General features: G+C 52.7%; 1 protein-coding gene and 1 pseudogene across 12 annotated transcripts in view; one reads left to right on the forward strand and one right to left on the reverse strand.

Moving 5' to 3' along the window:
- Nucleotides 1-25,558, forward strand: part of PCNT (pericentrin) — a 104,476-nt gene that overhangs the window by 7,304 nt on the left and 71,614 nt on the right. For all 12 annotated transcript variants that reach the window (XM_015474068.3, XM_059890185.1, XM_059890208.1 and 9 more), the window contains exons 3-14: nucleotides 307-384; nucleotides 3,212-3,413; nucleotides 5,237-5,292; nucleotides 6,292-6,466; nucleotides 6,927-7,063; nucleotides 9,063-9,174; nucleotides 10,592-10,835; nucleotides 11,077-11,152; nucleotides 16,841-16,976; nucleotides 17,801-18,018; nucleotides 20,940-21,409; nucleotides 22,622-23,180. In XM_015474068.3, coding sequence (XP_015329554.2) covers nucleotides 307-384; nucleotides 3,212-3,413; nucleotides 5,237-5,292; nucleotides 6,292-6,466; nucleotides 6,927-7,063; nucleotides 9,063-9,174; nucleotides 10,592-10,835; nucleotides 11,077-11,152; nucleotides 16,841-16,976; nucleotides 17,801-18,018; nucleotides 20,940-21,409; nucleotides 22,622-23,180 — 2,463 coding nt within the window. The remainder of the gene's footprint in view (nucleotides 1-306; nucleotides 385-3,211; nucleotides 3,414-5,236; nucleotides 5,293-6,291; nucleotides 6,467-6,926; nucleotides 7,064-9,062; nucleotides 9,175-10,591; nucleotides 10,836-11,076; nucleotides 11,153-16,840; nucleotides 16,977-17,800; nucleotides 18,019-20,939; nucleotides 21,410-22,621; nucleotides 23,181-25,558) is intronic.
- LOC132346252 (histone-lysine N-methyltransferase SETMAR-like) lies at nucleotides 1,783-2,902 on the reverse strand (annotated as a pseudogene).

The raw sequence follows: 25,558 nt of genomic DNA on the forward strand, positions 1-25,558 counted from the left end.
ATTAAGAGCTTAGAAAATGTGCATGAATGTGAAAGACCAGGATTTGTTGAGAAACTAAAATTTAGTGATTTAAATGTTAAGTACACAGTGAAATAACTTAAAGAAACAGAATTCATTAAAAATCATGCAGCACCATCATGAGGGAAACAAGTTACAAAAAATGTTTAGAGTTGAGACTGGTTTAGGAGGAGATTGTAGATGGACCTGGCAGGCCTAGAGTGGGGCAGAGGTGGAGGGATCGGGGGCAGAGGGGCCAGGGCCGCCCAGGTGCCGCTGTGGACTCCCCTCCTGGCCCTTCCCCGCCAGCTGCAGGAGCCCAGCAGAGAGAGGACGCCGCCGAAGCTGGATGGCCACTGTGCAGAGCAGCCCGGGGTCATGACGAAGGTGAGCTTTCCCTGGGTTCCCTGTTAAGGCGTGTCCTTGTCTCCTCCCATGCGTGGGAACTGGAGGCAGAGCTCCCTGCATGCAAGGCCTCTCTTCACGCCCTCCTCACTTCGCTGGTGGGTGTGGAGCGGGGAAACCGCCTTTCTGCCCTGCAGGTTTCTGTCATTGGTCAATGTGCTTCCCAGGCCTGGCCCACACCCCAGACGCTGCAGGGGCTGGCATGCAGGCTAGGGGTCAGTGTTACTGTCCCAGCTCCTCCCAGAGTGGTCAGTGTGACTTCGATGGATATTGAATTGATTCCTTTTTCAAATCAATTGCAAGAAAAATGATTAGATATTGACCAATATCAAAGAGTTGTCTATCTGTTTTTTTTTTTTTTTAATTGAAGTATAGTTGTTTTACATTATGTTAGTTTCAGGTGTAAAGCATGGTGATTCAGTAGTTTTATAGATTATACTCCATTAGAAGTTAATACAAAATAATGATATTTTAGACACTCAATTCTAGCTGGACTCAGTTCACACTACTTGTAGCAGTGAGCAAGTTTGGTTTTTAATCTGCATTATTGCAGGAGAAATCTAGATCATAGGGCTTGGAAAAATGGTCTCTGATGGAGTCTGTAAGACCCAGTCTTAAATACACATTTCATACTTGTTTAAGCTGTGACTTATAGCATCTTTGTGGAAAAGTACACAGAACTTACATATAGCCCAACAGATGAGTACACCACGCACCGCAGGTGACCCCTCTGCTGGTCAGAGGTAGGACAGTGCTGGCTCTGATCCCTACTGTCCACCCCAAGTGAGCACTCACTTGCTGATTCTGCCGTGGAACTCTGTGTAAATGGACCTGGTCTCTTTTCTCCTTCACCTTTAGCATCTCTGCAGACGTCAGTTTAAGATGTATGTCTGGTGAATAGCATAGGGTTGATTTTTAACTGAGCCTGACGATCTGTCTTCTTATTTGGCAGTGAATTCCCTTGTATTTAATGTCATCACTGCTGTGCCTGTACTTAACACCAGACATTTAATTTGGGTTTTCTGTTTGTCTTGCCTGTTTTGTTCCTTTCTTTTCACCTGTTTTGCCTTCTTTGAATTATAATTTATCATGGGATTTACAAAGAAATTATCCTTTTATGCATTTTGAAGTAATAGCACACAGTTTCTGTTCTTTTAATGGTGAGGTTATGAAATACAGTCTATATACTTAATTTATCTAAGTATAAGTTTAATCACATTCACTTTCCTCTTGCGTAATTATTTAAACTCTGTTTTTACTTCCCTCAACCTCTATTTTTGTCATGGTCTTTTTAAAAATTGTATTAGGTTGGTACAAAAGCGATTGTGGTTTCAGGCTATGAGTTTTAAATCATTACAACTAGGCTCAAACATGTCTTTATTAATCAAAGTAGGAACTGCTATAATTAGCACATTTTTGCCAATGAGAAAAAAGATTGCTCATTCCTATAATGTAAAAATCCATGCTTCAGGATTCAGTGAACCTTTGGAAAGCATTTTCTGCCTCCTGCTGGTTATGGAAGCATTTTCTCTGCAAAAAGTTGTTGAGATGCTTGAAGAACTGATAGTCTTCTCGAGAGAGGTCAGGTGAATATGGTGGCTGAATCAACATCTTAGCCCGATTCATTCAACTTTTGAAGAGTTGATCACGCGTTGTTGTGGAAAAGAATTGGGGCCATTTTGTTGACCACTGCCGGCTACAGGCCTTGTAGTTTTTGGTGCATCTCATTGACTTGCTAAGCGTACTTCTCAGATATAATAATGGTTTTGCTGTGATTCAGAAAGCCATAGTGGGTGAGACCTTCAGCAGACTACCAAAAAGTGACCATGACTTTTTTTTTTTTTTGCAAGTTTGGGTTTGGGAAGTGCTTTGGAGCTTCTTCTTGGTTCAGCCAGTGAGCTGGTTGTCCTTGGTCGTCATATAAAATCCACTTTTTGTCACACATCACAATCCGATCGAGAAATGGTTTGTTGTTGCATAGAATAAGAGAAGATGATAATTCAAACCAATGATATTTTTGATTTTTGGTCAGCTCATGAAGTACTCATTTATTGAGCTTTTTTACCTTTCCAGTTTGCTTCAAATGCCAAGACTGTAAATGGTCGACAGATTCTTCAGCAACTTCTAGTGTAGTTGTAAGAGGATCAGCTTTGATGGTTGCTCTGAATTGGTTGTTGTCAACTTCCAATGGCCAGCCACCGTGCTGTTCGTCTTCAAGGCTCTCGTCTCCTTTGCAAAACTTCTTGAACTTCCTTGGCACTGTACGTTCGTTAGCAGTTCTTGGGCCAAATGCGTTGTTGATGCTGTGAGTTGTCTCCACTGCTTTATGACCCATTTTGAACTCAAATAAGAAAATTGCTTGAATTTGTTTTTTTGTCTAACATCATTTCCCTAGTTTAAAGTAATAAGTCATTAGCAGAAAAAAATTAAGCAAGAAATACTTATCAAAATGATGTATAAAGTAACCACATTTGTACCAATATCAGACAGCAAATTTCAATAATGCAAAAACCTCAATTACGTTTGTACCAACCTAGTAAAACACTCATAAGATTTATCATCTTAATGATTTTTGGGTGCACAATTCAGTGGTGTTTGTTCATTCACAGTGTTGTGCATCCTTCAGCACCATCTGTCTCCACAGCTCTTATCTCATCAACCTGAAACCATGTTCGTTGATGGCATCTCCCCAGCCCCTGGGCCACCATCCTACCATCCGTCCTTATGGCTTGACGACACTGCATGCCTCACGTGGGTGGCATGACGTTGTCTTTCATGGCGGCACGCAGCTAACCTCACTGTCCTCCAGGAGCTGGAGCTGGAGGTGCTTCGCCTGAGCCTGAGTGACATGCACGCGGCACGGCTGGAGCGGACGCAGGCACACCTGCAGCGCGAGAAAGAGGCGGCACTGGCCGAGCTGCATGCTGAGCTCACTGGGCGGCACGCACAGGAGCGGGCCCTGCTGCAGAGCCGGGCACGCCGGGAGCTGGAGCTGGTCCGCGAGGAGGCAGGTATGCACGGTGGCTGTGCATGGGGCTGGCCGACAACCTGGGGGTGTCGACAGAAGATCCTGGCTTGAGAGCTGTGAGTTTCTTTGTCTCTTCTTCACTTTCTGTCTCTGGCCACAGTTTGTGGCCACCCCAGACCCCCATTCCCATCCTAGACCCCCATCCCAGTCCCCCATCATCATCCCAGACCTTCATCCCAGTCCCCCACTCCAGACCCCTATCTCCGCTCTGGACACCCATCTCAGACCCCCACACCAGACCCCCACCCCCATCCCAGATCCCCATCCCAGTCCCCCATCCCTGCCCTAGACACCCATCTCAGACCCCCACTCCAGACCTCCATCCCCACTCCAGACCCCCATCCCCACCCCAGACTCCCGCCCTAGATCCCTATCCCTGCCCCAGACACCAATCCCCACTCCAGACCCCCATCCCCTCCCCAGACCCTTATCTTAGACCCCCATTCTCACCTCAGACCCACACCCCAGACCCCCATCGCTACCCCAGACCTGCATCCCTGCCTTAGACCCCCAACCTGGACCTCTATCCCCTACTGGACCCCAGCACTGCCCCAGACCCCTCCGCCCACCCATACCCCACCCCTGGCTCCTCACTGTGCTCAAAGGCCGTCTCACTGCTGGTGGCACCTCAGGCGCCTTTCAATCTTGCAGTTCTCTGGCCTTAAAGTGAACTTTTATGTTGTCATTTTTTATGTTTCTTGGTACATTTTTTGTTGGTATTTTTGTAAAAATCAATTTTATGTAATAGTTTTATTGAGCTGTAATTTATGTACCATATAACTCACCTGTTTAAAACTGTTTCAAGGCAGCACTTTGGTGGCTTTTCTTGTTTTTTCTGCTCAGAACGTTTTTCCCCCAGAAGAGTCCCTGGGCTGTTTTCTCTGACCCACCTTGGGTTGCAGAGTCTTCCTTTCCTTCCCCCCCCGCTACCCCCCAGAAGCATCCTCCTCAGTCCTCTGACGCATCTTCATGGAGATTCAGGCAAACACAAGGAGATTATTCCATGTCCTCCCCTGCTTTTGTTAAGTTTTAAAAATATGAAATATGCTTGTCCTAGGCCTGTTTTGATGCTGTTTCCTCTACCAGCACCCCTGGGAACAGTCCCCAGAGAGGCCCATCTGCCCTCCACTCCCTGGACTCTGCCACGGGCAGGGCCCCCATGGACCTGGTGGAACCTGCCCTTGCAGGGTGGTGGCTGGATCTCTGCATGGATCCCGGGCTTGCTGGGCCGCCCTCCCAGCACCTGGTGGTGCTGGCTGTCACCTGCTGCTGCTCCCCTGGCCCAGTTCACCTTCTCCTCTGCCCCTGGCGCCTGGCACCTCTTTTCTAGTGCTTTTTCCCTCCTGGTGGACAGCTGTTGGGACCTGAAACGTCTTTACCTGTCTCCCTTTACTTACTGTCCAGCACCCAGCCTGGAAGCTGGCCCTGCAGGATCCTTGGACTCCAGGCCCTGGGTGTGCGTGGGGTCCGGTGCAGGGCCGACTGGCCGAGGTTCTACTAGCAGAAGGATGAGGTGGGCTCAGTGATCTGCGAGGCCCAGAGCCAGCCTCACATGACCCTCCTAGACTGTTGCTCTGGCTGGACGTCTCCTGTGCTCTGTTGGGCACGAGAGTGATTGCTAATCAGAGTGGCCATCTTCACCATCTCGATTCTCTCAGGTGCATCCTGTCCTGTCCTGTCAGTGCTGGCGAGTGTCCTGTGGAGTGGCCTGTGGTGCTGGAGCCTTGTCCTCTCTGGGGAACCAGACTGTGGGGAAGTCTGAGCCTCGGTGATCCGAGCCACTTGTCATGTTTGTTTGTCTTGCAGCTGAGCTGAAGGAGAAGCTACAATCAGAAATAGAAAAAAACGCCCAGATGATGGAGGTACATAGGATGGGAAAATGTCATTCTGTGTAGGTGGTATTTCCCTCACCCCCCGGGGTCTCGCACTCGATTCTCACAATGCAGTCATAGCTGGAGTCGCCAGGGCAGTGTGGCGCACTGCTCTCTCTGCCCAGCGTGGATTCCTCAGCAACTGCTCGTGTCTTTTGTGTGGCCTGATGTGATGGGAGGCTCTTCCCTCCCGTCTGGCTTCTGAGCAGCCCTGCGGCCTGGCCCTGGCTGTGCTCGGGACACAGACCTCGGTCCTCAGGGACAGGAGACACGGACACCACTTAGGAAGCTGTGGTGGGGTGGAGATACGGGACGAGCGTCCCTGAGGGTGAAGGCGGAAGCCAGTGTGCTGACAGCGCTGAGCACGCCAGCTGGTGCTCTGCTTGTCCTGCTGCTCCCACTCCATGCCCCCTTTTGGGGGTAAGAGTTCTGATTTAGGGTGTAACAGGATTAGCTCTTTTCTGAGGAAGTCCCTCAGCAAACTTTTGACTCTTGTGACCCATCCCTTTTTCAAGTCCCCCTTTGTAGAAGAGTTCTTGGCGCTGGTGATGGCAGTGGAAGCGGGTGGTGGTGGGGACTGTGTCCTGGCCACTCTGGACAGGTGGCAAGTGGAGGACAGCCTCAGGCCTCAGCTCAGGGCACCCTCAGTCCCAGCTGTCCAGCTCGGGGCGCTTGGGCAGAGTCTGGCCCTGTAGAGCTGGGTGGCATTGCTGTAGTGCCTGGGTCTGTGTGGGTGACAGATGCCTGGCTTGTCAGCTGAGTTCCTGTGCTTCTGCTCTGAGGCCACTTCTGTTTCTGGCGGCGGTCCAGGCCCTCATGTCCTGGGATGTTTGCCTGCTGCTGTTCCTGTCTGACTGGACGTCTCAAGCCGCATGCTGTACTCACAGTCTTGTCTGAGCAGGGATGACTGGGTTTTGAATGCGAGGTTGAAATAGTTTTACCTCAGTAATCAACTGTTGGCTATCATTTCCTCTTTCTCATTTAAATTAGATTCTGAAGCAAGACTGGGAATCCGAGAGAGACTCGTGTTTAGAAAACCTACGCCAAGAATTATTGGAAAAGCATCGGTCAGAACTGGAGAATTTACAAAACCAGTTTAAGAAAGAATTGGCACAACAGAAAGCTGAATTTGAAAAGGTTTTTCAAGCCAAAAATCAAGCTGAATGTGAGTCTTTAAGTAAAATGAGCAAGTTTGGAGGGGCTGGTTTTCCTGTGTCATCTAGAGAGACTGCCATATGAGGGACCAGCAGAACACAGCCAGTGTGGTCCTGCCTCATGGGTCTCAGGCCTCTCGGGTTCCCTGAAATTTCCAGAATCCTTTGTTTCAGAGACAGTTTTTACGTGTTCTACTACTGGAACATGTTTGTTTTGCTACCAAACAAGTAATATGCAGTTGTTCACTTTCTGTTAGACGGTGACACCCACTCGCAGTAGGCACTGTCTGCTGGCCTGTGCCTTCCCCTTCCCCCTTGCCTCCCTCTGTCCTAGAGGAGAGTGGAGTCCTAAGAACAGAGTCTTGAGAAAACAGGGTCTGCAGGGAGCCTGGGGACACGCGGTGCGTACAGCTGTTGCTGCAGGTGGAGGACACTGTGCCATCACAAACTGAGGCCCCGGCCCGTTGGCAGGTTCCCTTCAGACGCAGGAGGCGCAACACGAGGCCTCCCTGAGCAAGCTGCGCGCAGACCTGCAGCTGGAGCACTGCCAGTACTTGGAGGAGCTGGAGCGGAAATTCCGAAAGAAGGAAAAGGAGAACCAGCTTGAGGTAGGCACCTGCTTCTTTATTTGAATTGTCAGTGCAGGAGGGAGTTGAGGAGACCTTGGATTGGATTCACGCTCTGTCATCAGCCAAAACTTAAGCCCTAATTTGTGTTACATGTTTTTTTACTTTTAAATCGAGGTTTAGGTGATTTACAATATTGTGTGAGTTTTAGACGTACAACATAGTGATTCCCAATTTTTAAAGATTATATTTTATTTATAGCTATTATAAAACATTGTATTCTCGGTGTTATACAATATAGTTGATTTTATACCTAATTATACTTAATAGTTTGTACCTCTTAATCCCCTCCCCTAACTTGCCTCTCTCCCCTTCCCCTCTCCTCATTGATGATCATAGTTCGTTCTTTATAACTGTGAGTCTTTTTGTACATATATTTGTTTTATTTTTTAGATTGCACACGTTACTGATAACATACAGTATTTGTCTTTCTTCTTCTGGCTTGTTTCACTTGGTGTAATATTCTCCAGTCCATCCATGTTTCTGTGGATTGCAGTATTTTTTTTTTTTTTTTATGGCTGTGCCGGCAGCCGTGTTCCATTATGGGATTCCCACATGGCTCAGTGGTAAGGAACCCGCTGGCCAATGAAGGAGACCTAGGAGATACAGGTTCAACCTCTGGGTCAGGAAGATCCCCTGGAGGAAGAAATGGCAATCCACTCCAGTATTCTTGCCTGGAGAATGAGCCTGGTGGGCTGCAGTCCATGGAGTCACAAGAGTCAGACGTGACTGAGCGACTGCGCATGCAGGCAGCACTCCATTATATATGTGTCCATGTCTTTTTTATCCATTTGTCAGTGGATACTTAGATTGCTTCGGGATGCGTATATCTTTTTAAATTAGTTTTTCCATTATTTCGGGTGTATACCCAAGAGTTGCTGGGTCATATGGCAGTTTTGTTTTTAGTTTTTTGAGGGACCTCCATACTCTAAGCCCTAATTTAAAGGGACTCTCAGTATTTGCTAGAGGCAGTAGGTAGCCACATCAGGAGGTAAAGTCTGTGACTGTGACTTAATGATGTTGTCTAGTCCTACCCTTGGAGAAGGCTCCAGCCATCAAGGGTGCAAGGTTCTGCTGCTCACATCTTCAGAACTTTATTCCAATGCGACTCTACATACCAAAATGTGGGTGATGTGGACATATCTCACTCAAGGGCCTGAAGGGCCTTTGTCACGAAGACCAAGAGCCAAGCAGTGCCCCATGCATTGATTCAGGAAATCAGGAAGTGACTGGGAGACTGGCAGGAGTTAGCTGAGGCTGGTGCATGGGTTTGCAGGGAGGAGAGTCATGGAGCCCAGGAGGAGCCGGATCTGGCCCTGCTGTGCTGGCTCCTGTCTCTCCTCCAGACAGAGGGCAGCCTGGCCGGGCGGGGCCTGCGGCAGCCCCCCATCCTGGAGACAGGCAGCCAGAGGGGCATCTTCTGTCCTGTGCCTTGAAAAAGGAAGGGCCCATTTCATAGGCAGTGGGCACCTGCAGGCCTGCATGACCCTCACTCCCTTGGAGGCTTGGCCCCACCCTGGTGACTTGGGGAGCCTGGCAGCCACTCCAACCCAGGCCCCCAGGAGGGCGGGTGGTGCACCTCAGCTCCAGCGGTGCAGGGTTGGCTGGCACGTGGTACACACCCAGTGTGCAAGCTCTGTTTACTCTGAAAGAGGAGATGCTTCCCAGGGAGGTTGACCAGGCAACTTGGAGAAAACCAAACAGGCTGCATGGGGGTAAGGGACCAAGGTCATAGACGGGGAAGGGGGCCAGTGGGAGGGGTTCCTCCACCCTCCTTGACAAAGTAGGGGGCAGGTCTCTTCAGGGAACGAGGCCACAGCCTGAGAGGCATCCACATGTGAGACCATGGCCGCCATGGATTCCTCTGGATGGTCTCGGGGCTGCCGATTGGGGGATGGGGTGGGCTTGGGCTGAGGCAGCTGCATGTTCTCACCTGGTGCCAGGGCCGCAACCTGGCACCCACACTGTGCCTGCTTTCCAGCTGGAGAGGCTGCGTGCATCCTATGAGGAGCTGCAGGCTCAGTCCCGGGAGGAGATCCAGTGCCTGGGGGCCCAGCTGGAGTCCGCGAGGTCCAGCAGGCAGGAGCTGAGTGGTGAGCACCTTGTCTTCCCAGTTCAGGTCCCCGGAAGGGAAAGCTGCAGTTTGAACTTCTGAAACCCCAAAAGAAGTTAACAGTTTTGCAAACCCCAAAAGAAGTTAACAGTTTTGCAAGCCCCAAAAAGTGGTCTTGTAAACCTGTGTGTGTTTTGAGGTCTGTGGGGTCACTGTGTGGAGCTGTGGCGGCCCCTGGGCTTCACCATAGGCGAGCTAGCGATGATTCTGGAAGCCGACACGCACTGTTCACACATGAGCCTGGGCTCCTGCTGAGGCTTGGTTAAGCACTGTGGGAACGCTGTTCTCACGCGGGAACTCGGGGCACAGCTGTGCCTTGCTGCGTATCACCTCCTGGGCCTGCAGGCTCTCCTGTGGCAAGTGTTGTCGGGCTCCTGTGGCTCTGAGCTCTGATTTTGGAGGGTGATGCCACGTTTACTGAGGACACAAGACCCAGTCAAGAGCACAGGGCCAGGAGGTGTGGGCTTGTCTGCTGCTCTGCACACAGGCCTCAAACAGTAGGATCTGCCCTGTTGTGTTGTTGGGAACAAAGGACAGAGTTAGGAGAAAGGACCCGAGATCACTCCTGATGGCTGTGGGGTGCATAGGCTCCATGTGCCCTGTACCCGCCCTGTGGTCCCTGGGAGAGGGCGGCTCCAGGCAGAGCTGGTGGACTGACTGGAGGCTGGGCTTCAGACGTGCTTTCACACAGGGGTCACAGCCTGAGTGCTGCCTCTGCGGCCTCCCCTGTGTGGCTACGGCCCTCGTGGGGGATGTAGATTTGGGACAGTGACTGTCTCCTTCCCCATTATTTGAAAGCTGCTCACTGGCTGCGGTGGGCCAGCTGGCAGCACCTCTTAATCAGAATAGTGGTGGTGGTGACAGTTGTTTATGGTCTGTATTACTGTTCTTTTGCTGTAAACAAAACACCACCATCTCAGCAGCTTAAAACCACCCACATTTATTAGCATGGAAATCTGAGCTGGCGTGGCTGTTTCTGCCCAGGGTCATCCACAGCTGAGGTCAAGGTTCTGGGCTCTGCCATGACCTGACTTCCCGTTGACAGAATCCAGTGCTGTGGGACCGAGGTCCCATCTCCTGCTGGCTGGTGGCCCAGAGGCGGCCCCTCCTCTGTCTTCAGAGCCCCCGTGGCTTGGGGAGCCAGCCTGAGAAAGCCCTCTGCCCTTGAGGGGCACTGGGGTTTGCTGAGGCTGCCTGGGTGGTCTCCCTGGTAGTCTTCCTGCTCCAGGCCCTGTGCTCGTAGCACAAGCCCTGGGGGCCTTTGTCCATTCACAGGTTTTGGGGTGGGATGGGGCCCCCGCTTTACACTTCTGCTCTGGCCCTTCACTATGGGGTCTTCAGTGTCTCATTTCCCTGAGTGCCGTGTCTGAGATGCTCGCTTGTGTCCACCCATAAAGAGTTGCGTGAGCAGCTCCTGGCCCGGGCATCTCATGTGGAGGAGCTGGAGCTCCTGAAGAGAGACTTGGAGCAGCAGCAGCAGCAGGAGAGGAGCCGGCACGAGTCCGAACTGGAGCAGCTGAGGCTCTATTTCGAAGAGAAGCTGAGGGAGGCTGAGCAGAGCTACCAGGAGGACCTGACCCTGTTGCAGCGGCGCCTGCAGGAGGGAAGGGATGACTCCCTGCTGGAGGCCATGGGAACCAGGTGAGTGGCTTCCAGCCCAGCTCAGCCCAGGAGAACACACTGATGTTTGGGTCTTGGCATGGTGATGTTGAAGCTGACGCTGGTCTGACCTGCATGTGGGTGTGGTTGGTGACATCTGGCCAAAGTGGGTGGACATTGCCCTGCAGATTGGCACAGAAGTGGGGTCCCAGGGACAGTGGGATTCAGTGGCAAGGTGCCACGTCAGGCTCTTACAACACAGCTTTTCTCTGAATTGACCCAGTGCCTGTTTGGAAGAGACATCAGAAGAAGAAAGAGACCATCTTAATGGACTCAGCCTTCAGCGGGAGCAGCTTGAGGTGATGGGCCGGCTTTGTTGTGTCTTGAGGTGTGACTGACGGGACCTGAGTGTCCAGTGTTGGTGTCATGACCGGATGCCTGGGTGTGATATGATGGGTCTCCTTGGTCAGTTTGGTGAACCTGCACCTCCACAGAGTCAGAGCATTTTTCTTTTAATGAGAACTTGTAAGATCCCTCTCTCAGTGCCTATAGATAGACATACAGTGTCTATGTACAGACATACAGTTGACTATACCCCTATGAGAACTTGTAAGATCTCCTCTCTCAGTGCCTGTAGACAGACAGTACAATGTTGTTGACTGCACCCTGATGAGAACTTGTAAGATCTCTTTCAGTGCCCGTAGACAGACGGTACAGTGTTGTTGACTATACTCCAGTGAGAACTTGTAAGATCTCCTCTCTCAGCACCTGTAGACAGACAGTACAGTATTGTTGACTGTACCCCTATGAGAACTTGTAAGGTCTCTTCTCTCAGTGCCTGTAGACAGACAGTTCAGTGTTGTTGACTGTACCCCTTGAGAACTTGTAAGATCTCCTCTCTCAGTGTCTGTAGATAGACAGTATGCCGTTATTGACTGTTCTCTAATGACAACTTGTAAGATCTCTTCTCTCAGTGCCTGTAGATAGACAGTATGCTGTTGTTGACTGTACTCCAATGAGAACTTATAAGATCTCCTCTCTCAGTGCCTGTGGACAGACAGTACAGTGTTGTTGATCGTACCCCGATGAGAACTTGTAAGCTCTCCTCTCTCAGTACTTGTAGACAGTACAGTGTTGTTGACTGTACCCTGATGAGAACTTGTAAGCTCTCCTCTCTTAGTGCCTGTAGATAGACATAGTGTTGTTGACTGTACCCTGATGAGAACTTATAAGATCTCTCTCAGTGCCTATAGACAGACAGTACAGTGTTGTTGACTGTACCCCGATGAGAACTTGTAAGATCTCTCTCAGTGCCTGTAGACAGACATAGTGTTGTTGACTGTACCCTGATGAGAACTTGTAAGATCTCTCTCAGCGCCTGTGGATAGACATACAGTATTGTTGATTGTACCTCAATGATAAATTTTAAGATCTCCTTTCTTAGCACCTGTAGACAGATGGTATGGTGTTGTTGACTGTACCCCGATGAGAACTTGTAAGATGCCTCTCTTTGGTGCCTGCAGGCAGTGCAGCCTTGTTGACTGTACCCTGTGCTGTGCAGGCACCTGGGACTCTTATCCTCTGACTAGAAGTTTGACCCCTTCACCCACTTCGCCCACAACCCCTCTACCACCTCTGGCAACCCCCAGTCTCTTCTCCCAGAGGTGGGTTTTTAGATTCCAGACGGAAGTGAGCCCATGCAGCACTTCTGTCTCAGTCTGACTGACCCCACCTGGTGTGGCACTCTCAGGGAGCGGCCGTGTTGTCGCAGGTTCTCCTCTTCTGTGGAGGAGAACCAGGCTCTCCTGCTCTCCAGGCTGCAGGAGGAGGCAGGCTCTCCTCTTCTGTGGCCGAGTAGTAGTTCCCGTGTGGGTAGGTCTATACGTGTGTAGGTGCCACATCTTCATCTGTCTGTCTGTCTGCAAATGGACACTCGGGCTGCTTCCACGTCCTGACTGTTGTAAATAGTGCTGCTGTGAATGGTGGCGGTGCTGGTTTAGTCGCTAAGTCGGGTCCAACTCTTGCGACCGCGTGGACTGTAACCTACCAGGCTTCTCTGTCCATGGGATTCTCCCAGGCGTGGGTTGCCATTTCCATCTCCATGGGATCTTTCCCACCCAGGAATCAAAACCAAGGTCTCCTGCATTGCAGGTAGATTCTCTACTGACTGAAGTATGAGGGAATCCCTGATGAATGTTGGGGTGTGTGGCTTTTCGAATTAGTGTTTTCATTTTCTTTGGGTAAATACTCAGGAGTGGAATTGCTGTATCTATTTTTAATTTTTTGAGGAACCTCCTTCCTGTTTTCCACAGTGGCTGTACCAGTTTACTTTCCCACCAACAGTGCACAAGCATTCCCTTTTCTCCACACCCTGGATGACATTTGTTATTTGTTTTTTTAGCAGTAGCTGCTCTAACCCGTGTGAGCTGATACCTCACTGTGGTTTTGATTTATATTCTCTGACGATTCGTGATGTGGAGTGTCTTTTCACGAAACTGTTGGCCGTCTGGGTTTCTTCTTTGTAGAAATGTCTGCAGAAATGTTTGCAGGTCTAACCCACTCCAGTGTTCTTGCCTGGAGAATCCCAGGGACGGGGGAGCCTCGTGGGCTGCCATCTATGGGGTCGCACAGAGTTGGACATGACTGAAGCGACTTAGCAGCAGCAGCAGCAGCCTGCTTTTTAATCAGTTTTTGTGTGTGTGTGCTATTGAGGTATATGAGCATCTCAGTATATCACGAGAAGGCTGTATTTCATTAATCTTTAGTTGGGAAATGGGCTGTCTTTATGTTCTCAAGTCTGGATTTCCATCCTTTTCACTGAAGCTTTCTTCCGTGACACTGGTGAGTGGAGGGAGGCTTGTGCTTGTGTCTCTGGCATCTCCACAGGCTGACTGTGTCTGCTTGTTTAAAACGACCCCCTGGCTGGTCTGGAGCAAGACTCGCAGTCGGGTGGATGGCAGCTTGGGTCCTGCTCAGGTCCCACACTCTCCACAAGCTCCCCGACTGCCTGCCTCATGCGTGCTGGCGACCTGCGCTGAGAGGGAGGCGCTGGGTGTGTGCATGCTGGGCGTGTTCCCAGTGGCCTCCGTGCCGTTCGTCTCTGGCCTCTCTGTCCTCTGGCAGTGGGGCTCACTGGGCTATCTGTAATGCTGGAAGCCTTGTGCACCTGTTTGGACAAAGAGCTCCAGGGTGTGAGTGTATTCTTTCTCCTCCCAGCCCCAGCGCTGGGCAAGGCTGTGCTGTCAGCCTGACTTGAAGGAGGTTCCTCAAAAAATTAAAAATAGATACAGCGGTTCCACTCCTGAGTATTTACCCAAAGAAAACAAAATCACTAATTCGAAAAGCCACACATACCCCAACATTCATTAGGGATTCCCTCATACCTCAGTCAGTAAATAATCTGCCCGCAATGCAGGAGACCTGGTTTCAATTCCTGGGTGGGAAAGATCCCATGGAGATGGAAACAGCAACCCACACCATTTCAACCCAGGGAGCCTCTGGCAGCTCTTAGCCTTCCATGCTCCTCAGAGTCCTGTGATGGCACTTGGTCTGGGTCTGGGTCCGTTTTTCATCCTAGGGAAAGGTAGGGCCTTGACTCTCTTCAGTCTGGGACACTGTAGGGAAAGAGCAGATTAGCCAGGATGGCGCGGCCAGGCTCTCTTGGCCCATGGCTTCTTGCTCTCACCCCGTGTTGTGTAAATACACGTTTATGTAACAGCTGAGATCACTTATAGCACTGCGCATCTCGATGAACCCCCTTGGCCATGGGCTACTTTTGCTCTGTAAGCATAAATATTCTCCACCTGAAAAGCCCTTGAGGCTGCATTACGGCTATGTCTGCTGGGTCAACCATGGGAGAATACAGTGTATCTGCTGCTACAGCTGCTGTGCCAGTCAGGAGATAATAAATGTGTCTGCAGTTCCTACAACTCCTCGGGTGTTCTTCCAGCTTCCACCATCACGCCTTACTGTCCCTGGGTTCAGTGCGCAGTGAGAGAAGCAAGATAGATGTCTTGAGCTGCTGCTGAGCTGTTCGGATGCCAGTTCTTCAGTGCACTTAGTTTTCTGAGACTCCCGAGAGCAAGTGTCACACTGGGCCTCCAGAGGGAGACCACTGGTGTCCTTCAGTCCTCGTTTCTCGTCTGACATTTGTTTAGGCCTCTTTGAGGGTAGGAGATCTTCACTCCTCTAATTGTGAGGTTGAGTTTCTTATCTCCATTGTCATTTAAAAGTTTTCTTATGTTGGCATTTTTTGGCCATGCCACAGGACATGTGGGATCTTAGTTCCCTGACCAGGAATTGGACCCACGCCCCCTGCATCTGAAACTTCTGGACCCCCAGGGAAGTGCCAATCATTTTTAATTTCTAAGGGCTTTGCTTTTTTGCTCTGTGTTCTATTCTATGTTCTCTGCTCAGTGTCAGGGATGGAGTGCTTTTGGTCTTTCTCTAACAGTGACTTTCTCTGACGGTTAGTGTTGAGAGGTTTCTGCTCTGTGTCCATCCATCTGGGTCTCTGTATTATGTGGGATGATGGTGGTCTGTGCGTTGGTTGGTGTCCCGAGGCTGTGCCATCCCAGGAGGCGTGAAGCACTGGGGGGTCTTGGGGGCTGAAGACTGGGGTGGTGGGGGTGGGTGCAGCCTTCTCTCCCAGGGCCATTGGTCTCTACCAGTCTTCTGCTGGGCTCCGTGAGGTGAGGGACACAGTGGGGTCCCCACCTCTTGCCAGCCTCCGTAATCTGTAGCCCCTGGGGGTCTTGCAGTTACCTCTGTGCCCCCTGCGCCCCCTGCCTGGCCTCCCGGGTGTGTGGGCAGCTCACACATGCTCCTCTGAGCCTTCTGTGTGCCTGCGCTCTCCAGCAGTTGCTCACCGCTGGCTCACCGGTCACCTCTGTCCCTGTTTCTTCTCATAGGTTTATAAATTGTGTCTCATCATCTGAGGGAATGTAAAAACATTGAGCGTATGTGTGTTTGAGCAGGAGTCCTGCGTGTGGGCTTGTGTGCATGGTGGATGCCTGTGCCTGGTGTGTATTTGACGTGTTGATGTATTATGTGGACTGAGGGTGCCTGGTGGAACTGCCCCTAGCTGGGTGTGGGGCCCCTCACGCCCCTCTGGCCAGCGCTGACCCTGGCCAGTAAATCTCTGGCTGCGACTCCTGGTTTGTCGCTGAGCCAGGATGTCTTTTTACGTGTTTGGGTGTCGCTGCCGTGTTTCTGCTGGTTTCTCCAAAGCTGGCAGCCCTTGCTCTCGGCTCCCTGCCCCCACTCTGCTGTGTTTTGTTTTTGTTTTGTCGTCTGCCACTGGCCATTGCTCGGCGGGGGTGATGTCTGGCTCCTTCTCTTTCCCTGAACGGTGAGTCTCTCTCACCCGACTTGCTGGGTCTGCTCTTCCACTCAGAAGCCTGACCCACTGTGCTCTGAGTGAGGGGGGCACTTGATTCCGTCCATCAGTCAGGTTGTTTTCTCCAGTGACCATACGAGGACTTCAGTCTTGATTAAAGGATGATTTGACTTATTGAGAGCTGGGTGTTTAGGCTGATGGGACCCTCTGTTGATTCTGAGGGAGATGAGTGACAGGTTGCCTCTTGGAGGGAGCAGGAAGGGCTGACCCAGCCTCGGGCCCCTCTGCCCTCCCTCCCATCCTCACATAAGGACGCTCGGGACTCTGTGTCCAGGAGCATCATTGAGAGGAGTGGCCCAACATGGGCTCTGGATGGGAAGCGTGGAGCAGGGAGTGAGGGGACCCGGGGCGGAGTGGGAACCCTTCAGCCGAGGGCCTTGGCCGTACAGCTGGCCCAGCAGGTCTGACCCCGGGACGTGGAGGGTGGGCCCTGGGTTCCAGTGGGTGTGGGTGCAGGGAGGCCCTGAGCCCACAGCTGACTCCAGGGGATATGCCTGCCTCCCTTCTGGGAGTGGGACGTGGGGGCAGTAGGCAGTGTGGACGTGTGAGGTTTGGGAAGGCGGGTTCCATGGGGGACTCTGTGGGAGGCAGGGTCAGGGAACCAGGCTGAGAGGCTCTTTACAAGGTTTCCTCTGTGATTTCCCCAAAGGAGAGCCTGGGTTTGCGCACACGGTTAGAAGAAAATCACCAGTGCCAACTAGCAGCGGGGACGTCCTCCCAGGATGCCCAGCAGGAAGCGTTGGAAGGAGAGCTGCCCACAGGGCCTTCGGAGGAGCCCGGCCAAGGTATGTCCTTAAGTGCTGCTGTGGCGGCCAGCCTGCAGGGGTGTTCTGGGCCATGACCGCATCCCACGAGAGCCACCGGCACTACACACGATGGCTGTTGACTCTGTAGCGGGGGCGCTGGAGGCCCTTCCCTGGGGTTGAGGAGCAGGCCCTGTGTGTCAGGAGAGGGTCTGCCCAGGCAGCAGCATAGGGTCCCTGGGGGCCATGGGGATGGAGAAGCTGTGGTCATCCTGGGCATGGACTGGGGCCCAGGAGAGCAGATGCATGACTGGCCCTGGACACGGAGCCCGGGAAAGGGTGGGTCCTGCGTCAAGCTGAGGAGGCAAGTCCACGTGTCCTGCCTTGAGGGCCTGAGGCTCAGGGTCCGGCCCAGGGTCCCCTGGAGCTGTGTGGGCCTGTGGAAGGCTAGCACATGGCCCCAAGAGCGGGGTCACACCTGCTGGTGCCCAGTCCTGCTTGTTCTCCTTCCTGCGTGAGCGGTGTCCCATGGCTGCTGCTCGGCATCTTCCGGTCCCCTGAGTTGCGCCCCGTGCCTCTTCCTCCAGCCTGGAGCAGTGATGAGCCCTGGCCAGAGCAGCTCTGGGGGGCCGATTCCTCGGTACCCAGACCAGAGGGGCAGCATCGGGTGTGGACAGCTCGGGACAGGTCTGCTCGTCTGCTTCTGGTGCACAGTGCCCATGGGGCTGCAGACGGGTGTGTCGTGTCCCCTTCTGGTACCGTGCTCCCACAGGGGTTTCAGGGTCTACGTGCAGTTGTCTGGGGCTTCTGACAGTGTCCTATCTGTTGGAGGGTCAGCCTGATGATTCTGCCCCTGGTCCCCACAGAGCTTGCCCGGGAGCCTCTCCTGTGTGCGCAGAGCGTGGCCTTGGAGTTGGAGACGGAGGTGCAGGCTGGAGACATGGGTCTGGAAACTGCACACAGGGCTCAGCTTGTGCTTCTTCCAGTGGAACTCAAGAAAGAAATTGATCTCTTAAAAGTAGAAAATAGAAATTTACAGGAGAAGTTGCAGCGTGAAATCTGCCTGAAAGAGGACTTGGAGAAAGTAAGTTGAAATGGCTTACCTTCAGCGATGCTCGCGTCCATAGGGCCACATGTGAACTGGCCAGGTCAGCACGAGCCCCAAGGTCAGCGCCACCCTCTGCCCTGCAGCAGTGTTTGCTGGGTGCCTCCCTTGGGTCGGGATGGGCTGCCACCTAAGCTCGGACCCAACTGTGTAATCCTAACTCTTAGAGAGGCTGCAGGCTTAGGGGAACTGACCGGGTGCTCATAGGGGTGCCAGGGTGGGTGGCAAAGCCACCTTCAGGCCTTGTCCATTGCGTCTTCTGTGCTGTTCCAGCTGCCAGGCTCTCTCCATTGACTGAGACTTGCAGCCGTGCACATGCAGTGATGAGACCCCGGCCCACAGCTTAGGCGCCTCCCCTAAATTACTAGTGGCCTCGCCGAGGCCTGGAGACGTGGAGTTGAGGTGACTGTCTCAGTGTTTCTTCTGCAAGGCCCAGGGTGGCCATCTGGGCAGTTCTGTGGCTGCCCCGCTCCTCCTCCCTGTGATGCTGTCCCAGGTCCTCCTCCATCGAGGCCGAGTTTCACGGGCAGATCACGTGTTGTCCCCCTACTCACGCGCTGGGCGTGAGGATGGGCATGTGAAGGCCTGCAGCCTCACAGGGGGTCCCTGAAGGACAGACTCTGCTTGATGGATTTTTACGTTCAAGTGTCTGAGTGCTTCCTGGGCCACTGTTTGATCTCCTCGTGTGAACTGTCGAGAGGAATGTGGAGCGAGCTCTCTCTCCATTTAGCTCTCACGGTGTTTACTGTGTTTTGGAGTTGTGTGAACTGCACCTTTATGGTCATTGTGTCTTCTTGGGAAATCAGGCTTTCATCATGAGTGAAATGCCCCGTTTCTGGTGTAGTTTCTTTGTGCTGAAATCCACCTGCTCTCTGATTGGTGCAGTGTGTTTTCTTTGATGCAGCATCTTCTTTTGTCCATTTTACTTTTTACCTTTGACTGTATCTACCTGGGATTAGTGCCAACCCCACGGGTCAAGGGCTCAGTCCCAGGAGGCTGCCCCTGACCCCTTCAGAGGCAGCGGCCTCCCCTTCTTCTCCATGTTGGGCCAAGGTGTGTGCTTAGGCCTTCTGGGCTGGTCTGTGTCTGTCTTCTGTCCTATATGACCTTCTGCTCGTATATGACCAGGCACCAGCCTCAGAATTGGGCTGGATTCCGGCACCTCCTGCCCTGTCCTGGTGCGCTTCCCCCTCACTTCCCGGCTCTTCTGGTTCAAACAAGGAGCATTTCCAGGTGCATGTCCATGGCACAGGTGGGTTGGTCACCCAGGGCATTTCTTTACTCTGGGTGTCGGGACCCCTAGCCCTGGATCTCCTGGATCTTATCCAGAGCCTGCAATTGTTTCCTCTGATTAGAGCTGACTCTCAGCTGTCACCAAGAGCAGGCCCTAAAGTGTAATGACTTGAATAACTGGTTGAGGTCAGTTTGAAAGACCTTTCTGGTTTTGTTTTGTTTCTTCTCAATAATTGATCAGTATGCTGACCTACTTTCTTTCCTGTTTTGAAAATTAGGATATTTGTGCGTGCAGCTTTCTGGTTCGTGTCCCTTTTCATACAACACCTTTAAGACTGTTGGTTTCAGCTCACCAGCCTCTTGCTCAGGTCCCTTCTAGAACCTGGATCGTTCGTGGTGCAAGTCCAGAGGCTTGGCCTTACTGTCTGTTGCTCGCCTGTGAGCTGTGCTGCCTGGTGGTGGTTCTGCTGAGGGAGGGGGGTCGCCTCCCCTTGATGGGAGGTCCCTCTCATGTCTGAGCCCCTGAGCTGGTCTTGACACTGCAGAGGAGGCCCCCCTTTGACTGTGTCCAGACCTGCCAGCCCTAGAGGTAACAGTTGGGGCCAGATGCTGGGCAATGGACACGGTTAACATAGCCAGATAGTCTTAGATTTGTGCCTTTTAGTCTCCATCATTCCCATCAGCGTGAGAAACACTCCCATCGCTCTGTTCACATATGTTGTGGGACTGTGTTGTTCAGTCACTTAGTTGTGTACAGCTCTTTGCGACCCCATGGACTGCAGCATGCCAGGCTTCTCTGTCCTTCAGCATCTCCTGGAGCTTGCTCAGACTCGTGCCCATTGAGTTGGTGATGCCATGCAACCATCTCGTCCTCTGTTGTCCCCTTCTCCTTGTGCCTTTGATCTTTCAGGGTCTTTTCTAATGAGTCAGCTCTTCACGTCAGGTGGCCAAAGTATCAGAGCTTCAGCTTCAACATCAGTCCTTCCAGTGAATATTCGGGACTGATTTCCTCTAGGATTGAATGGTTTGATCTCCTTGCAGTCCAGGGGACTCTCAAGAGTTTTCTCCAACACCACACTTCAAAAGCGTTAATTCTTTGGCACTCAGCTTTCTTCACAGTCCAACTCTCAGATCCATACATGACCACTGGAAAAACCATAGCCTTGACTAGATGGACCTTTGTTGGCAAAGTGCTTTTCAATATGCTGTCTAGGTTGGTTATAGCTTTTCTTCCAAGGAGCAAGTGTTTTTTAATTTCCTGGTGGTACTCACCATCAGCAGTGATTTTGGAGCCCACGAGAAGAAAGTCTCTCACTGTTTCCATTGTTTCCCCATCTATTTGCCATGAAATGATGGGACCAGGTGCCATGATCTTAGTTTTCTGAATGTTGACTTTTAAGCCAACTTTTTCACCTTCATCAAGAGGCTCTTTAGTTCCTCTTTGCTTTTTACAATAAGTGTGGTGTCATCTGCATGTCTGAGGTTATTGATATTTCTCCCAGCAATCTTCATTCCAGCTTGTGCTTCATCCAGCCCAGCACTGTGGGACTAGTGCTTCTATTAATAGCTGACAGAGCTTCTCTGTCTTCAGAGATGGATTTGGGTTTTTGTGGCCAGTGATCTTTTCATTTAATTTCTTCTTCTTAAAAAAAATTGTGTGGTTGCAGGTGAAACAGAATTTAGTTGAAGCTCACCAGGAAGAACTAAAGAGTGCTGAGGAGAGGATTGAGCAAATAAAACAGGAACTCAGGGAGAGAGAGGCTGAGTGGAAAGTTACAAGTGAGGACCTGCGGAGAGGGGCCGAAGAGAAGCTGACAAAGATGCTCCTTGACCTGCGAGAACAGGTGGAGTCTGAGAAGCGGTCCATGATGAACAGGTTTGAGCTTCGAGAATCCGAAATGAGGCAACTTCAGGACCAGCAGGCAGCTCAGATCCTGGACCTGGAGGGGTCACTGGTGGAACAACAGGGCCGCCTGCGGCAGCTAGAACTCGGACTCACCGGAGACGAGTCTCTGCGGTGCAGCCATTGTGGCCGGGAGCTGGGCTGCAGCCCGGCCCCTGGGGCCCAGGACCAGGAGCTCGCCATTCTCCACCTAAAGGAGGACTGCGCCCTCCAGCTGAAGGTGGCCCAGAGCAGGTGGGTGCCATCCGTATAGCAGCCTGTTATGTTCAGAGCCGCCTACCCGCCTGGCCAGTGAGGCAAGGCAGGTCCCCTCCCTGAGCCCCCCAAGGGTGAGGCGGGTCTCCAGGAGGGTGAGGCAGACCCCCGGGAGGGTGTGTGTGGCTCTCAGGGCTGCAGGCCTCTGGCAGGAATGGCATCCCTATCCTTTCTGTGGGGCCTGTGTTCCATGAGCCATGTGGCCACGTGTGCATCTTTGACAAGCGTGTGTGTTCTTTGCACATTTTAGTTTTTTAGTAGCAGAACTTCAGCCTTTTTATCCTAAGATTGTGTGGCTTATTCATGAATTTTTGTGTTTTTTAAACTCATTAAAAAAATGAACAGCATTTCTCAACTACGTACATACTTCCCTGAAGTTTTTAAGTAGGCCTAGGATGATGTTGGTCTGCTGCCTCTTTGCAGACCTGGGCTGTAGTGCCCAGGGGTGGGTGATGAGTGCTGGGATCGTTGGAGCTGCTTCTTGTGTGTCATCTGCTCCCCAGCGTCTCGAGGCAGGTGCATAGACTCCTGGCCTGGGGTCTGAGGGTTGAGTTCAAACCCTGACCCACCGTGTGAGCTGGATGGACACAGATGCTATGGGCAGGCTCACGAGACCTTAGTATCCTCCTCGTGGGCTCATCTGTGGAGAGGCTGTCATGGTGGCTGGTGGGCAGTTGGTACCTGAGACATGTCCCAGCTCTTGTCATTCGCCTGGTGTGTCACAGCACCTGTGCAGAGTCTCCCCTGTTCCTGCTGGGGCTCTGTGTGCCTCCTGACTCTGCTCCCAGCCAGTCCCACTGCCTCATGCCCGAGTCACCCTGTGGAAGCTGGTTTCTGAGTCTTCTGAACACTCTTTGCAGCCCTGGGGCTCCTGTAGGGCATGCCACCCCTTCCCTGTTGAGGTCTTCTCTTGGCCGAGTGGCGATCAGATACTGCTTCCTGCAATATCTGTGATTTCTGACTGGGGCTGCGCCCTGCACTCTAGTTTGTGGCCGGGGATGCTGGGCTCTGGCCTGAGCTCTTCTGGCTTTGTGAGCCCTTCCCTGTTGGCTCGCGGCTGGTGGTGGTGCCCAGGGAGGAGGGAGAACAGGCGGGATCCGGGCAGGGTGGCCTCTCCCCTGGCAGCGGGCTCCCCAGCGGTGCTCTTGTGGCTACGTGATGGCTCTGTGTTCACTTGGCTTGTTGTCTCAGGTTTTTGGAAGAACGTAGAGCAATCACAGAGAAACTGGCCGCAGAGCAAGATGCCTTCCTGCGGGAGGCCCAGGAGCAGCATGCGCACGAGCTGCGGCTCCTCCAGGAGGGGCACCAGCGGCATATCCTGTCCCTGACCGCGGAACTGGAGACCAGGCACCAGGCCGAGGTGGACGCGCTGAGGTCCTCGTTAGAGCGTGAGCGGTTGGCCTTGGCAGAGGCGCGTGAGGCCGAGTTGCAGGTGAAACACGCTGCTGACATCAATGTGTTGGAGGCCAGACATGCGTCACACCTGGATGCTCTGCGCTTGCAGTACCTGTCTGAGCTGCAGGCTGTGCAGGGCAGGCACCGGCAGGCCCTGGAGCTGCTGCGCCTGGACCTGGAGGAGCGGCTGCAGAAGGAGGACATGGCTCACCACGCGGTCTTGACCCAGGTGCTGGAGCTGCTGGAGCTGCGATGTGCTGAAGAGCCTCAGCCTGCAGAGGACAGCCTGAGAGGGGATGGGAGCGTGGAGCCCCAGGAGGGCGTGAGAGCCGTCCGGCTATCCATGGCTCACAAGGTGAGGTGTGTGGGTGGGGCGGGGACAGGGACTTTGCCCTTACCTAGGAGCCGCTCGTGTCAGCTGCACGCGTGTCTGTCTGGTGCCCCTGCCCTCTGCCCACTGCCGCTCACCAGTCATGGGTTTCCTGGTGAGGCAGGTACAGAACAGTGAGTTTTATGGCATTTTTTGGTCGCAGCTCCTTGGTGAAGACTTCTGGCAGCTGGTGCCCACGTGTGGCGTTTCCTTTGAGCTTGCAGTGGGTTCAGTGTCCTCCCTGGGGCTTGTGTTGTTTCTGTGAGGTAGAGCACTTTGTCTTATGTCTGGGGCGGTCTGTGTCAGGCAGCGATTGTCCCCGTGGTGGGTGCTCTCTGGAGGTGGCCCTGTGGCCCTGCCAACACCAGGCTTGCCTTGTCTGCAGGCCCCTGGTCCCGTGCGTTGTGAGCAGGACGTATTTAGTTGGTTAGAAGTTGAAGTCAGCGTGGGGGCACATTGCTCTGCACTGACTCGGCAGATGTGCGTGCCTGGCCCTCAGAAACGGTCCTGTTCTGGTGACTTCGTGCTTTGTCACGTCACAAGTAGGTATTCCAGGTCGCAAAGCAGGAAACCTCAGCCTTGCGGAAACACAGATACCAGAATTTTCGTTTCCAACTGAGACGTGCTTTACGTACGAGGGGATGTTCCCAGGAGGGTTTCGTCCTCTGCTGTGGTTCAGCTTGTCTAAGGATGGGAGGAAAAGGGCAACCTAACCTGTGGAGGGGGTGGGGTTTCACTTCAGACGTTGGCTCTGCCTGTCCTGTGTGGTCTGTGGGCGAGACCGTGAGTGAGTTCCAGGAGGGCTGGGCAGGCTCTCGTGGGGTCGTGAGCCTCTGGGCCTCCCTGGGTGCAGCCCAGGGCAGGTGTCCCTGGGTTGAGGTGCCCCCAGGCTGGTCGGCTTCTGAGCCATCAGCTGTCAGCTTCCGTTCCTCCCAGGCAGAAGGGTACTTGGGGAAGGGGCTTTGTTCCCAACCCGTGGATTTAAACTGGATTCCTTCAGTTTATAGGGTTTGAAGAAAATAAAGTTTTGAAAGAACATTGAGAGGGAGAAGCGTGTCTCTTACATGGGAAAACCGTGTGTTTTAAACCGTGCCTTTATTTCATTAGTGTAAAATGTGCTCATAGGAGGCATGAGGGGTGAGGGTGTGTGGGACAGAGGCGTGTGGGGTGCAGTGACCTGTGGATGTGGCCCCCGGAGGAGGGCAGGGCACATGCCAGGGTCCTGCTCCCTGGGCAGCAGTACCATGCAGCCTGGCAGGGTCTCAGGGACGGTCACGTGACTATGATGCAGCGACAGGAGGCCCCACAGGGGGTGCCCCTCGCAGAGGGTTGGCTGTGGGTGGGCAGTGCGCCTCCTTCTGGGCACTGGTGGCTTTAGGAATGACCTAGGGGTCAGACCCTGGCCCCCACAGGGGTGCTGGTGACATCACAGAGCCGCTGGGCCTCAGAAGCTTCTCTCCATCACAGTGCCAAGGGTCTTGCGTGAAGTCCGTGTGGAGTGGGTGCCGGGCGGGCCTCACACCTGCTGAGAGGTTTATTTACTGGCTGAAGACCCTTCCCTCCAGGAAACTGTGGTTCCTGTTCATTCACCCTGCCTGTCCTGTTGCCTGTTGGTGACGCACATGTCACGCGTGCTCCTTGGCCAAAACTTTTGTACCTGTGTGTAGACTCTTGTTCAAGCATTGAGAGCACTCGGGGAGTATTTCTCTAGTTGTGTGTTGAAGTACATCATCCCTTTGCTAGGAGGGATATTTAAGCATTAGATACTGTCTTAAGTGACCTTTTTGTCTCGCTCATCTCACATGAGAAAACAGCTGGGTTTGTGGGGAGGTGAGATATGCCATTTCTTCCCATTTTAACTTTGCTTTGGAGAAAATTTCAACAGAAACAGAGAATAGTTCAGGACGGGACTGCCCACGGGGTACATGCCATGCTCAGTGCATCAAGCCACCCAAATATACCAGAAGCATGCTCCATGCTGCCCTGCAGAATTAATAGTGACCTCTTAATTTCATCACAGATCCAGCCTGAGATCCAGTTTCTTTCTGGGGTAGGTCAAATTGGGATACAGGCAGGGGTGGGAGAACAGTTCTGGTCCAGATCTACACACGGGACAGGAGAATAGTTCATGCCCACATCTACACCTGGGCCGGGAGAACAGTTCATGCCCTCGTCTACACCTGGGCTGGGAGAATAGTTCATGCCCATGTCTGCACACGGGCCCGGAGAATAGTTCATGCCCATGTCTGCACACGGGCCCAGAGAATAGTTCATGCCCATGTCTGCACACGGGCCCGGAGAATAGTTCATGCCCATGTCTGCACACGGGCCCGGAGAATAGTTCATGCCCATGTCTGCACACG

This window comes from Bos taurus, chromosome 1 (genome assembly GCF_002263795.3).
Source record: "Bos taurus isolate L1 Dominette 01449 registration number 42190680 breed Hereford chromosome 1, ARS-UCD2.0, whole genome shotgun sequence".
NCBI classification, from domain to species: Eukaryota; Metazoa; Chordata; class Mammalia; order Artiodactyla; family Bovidae; genus Bos; species Bos taurus.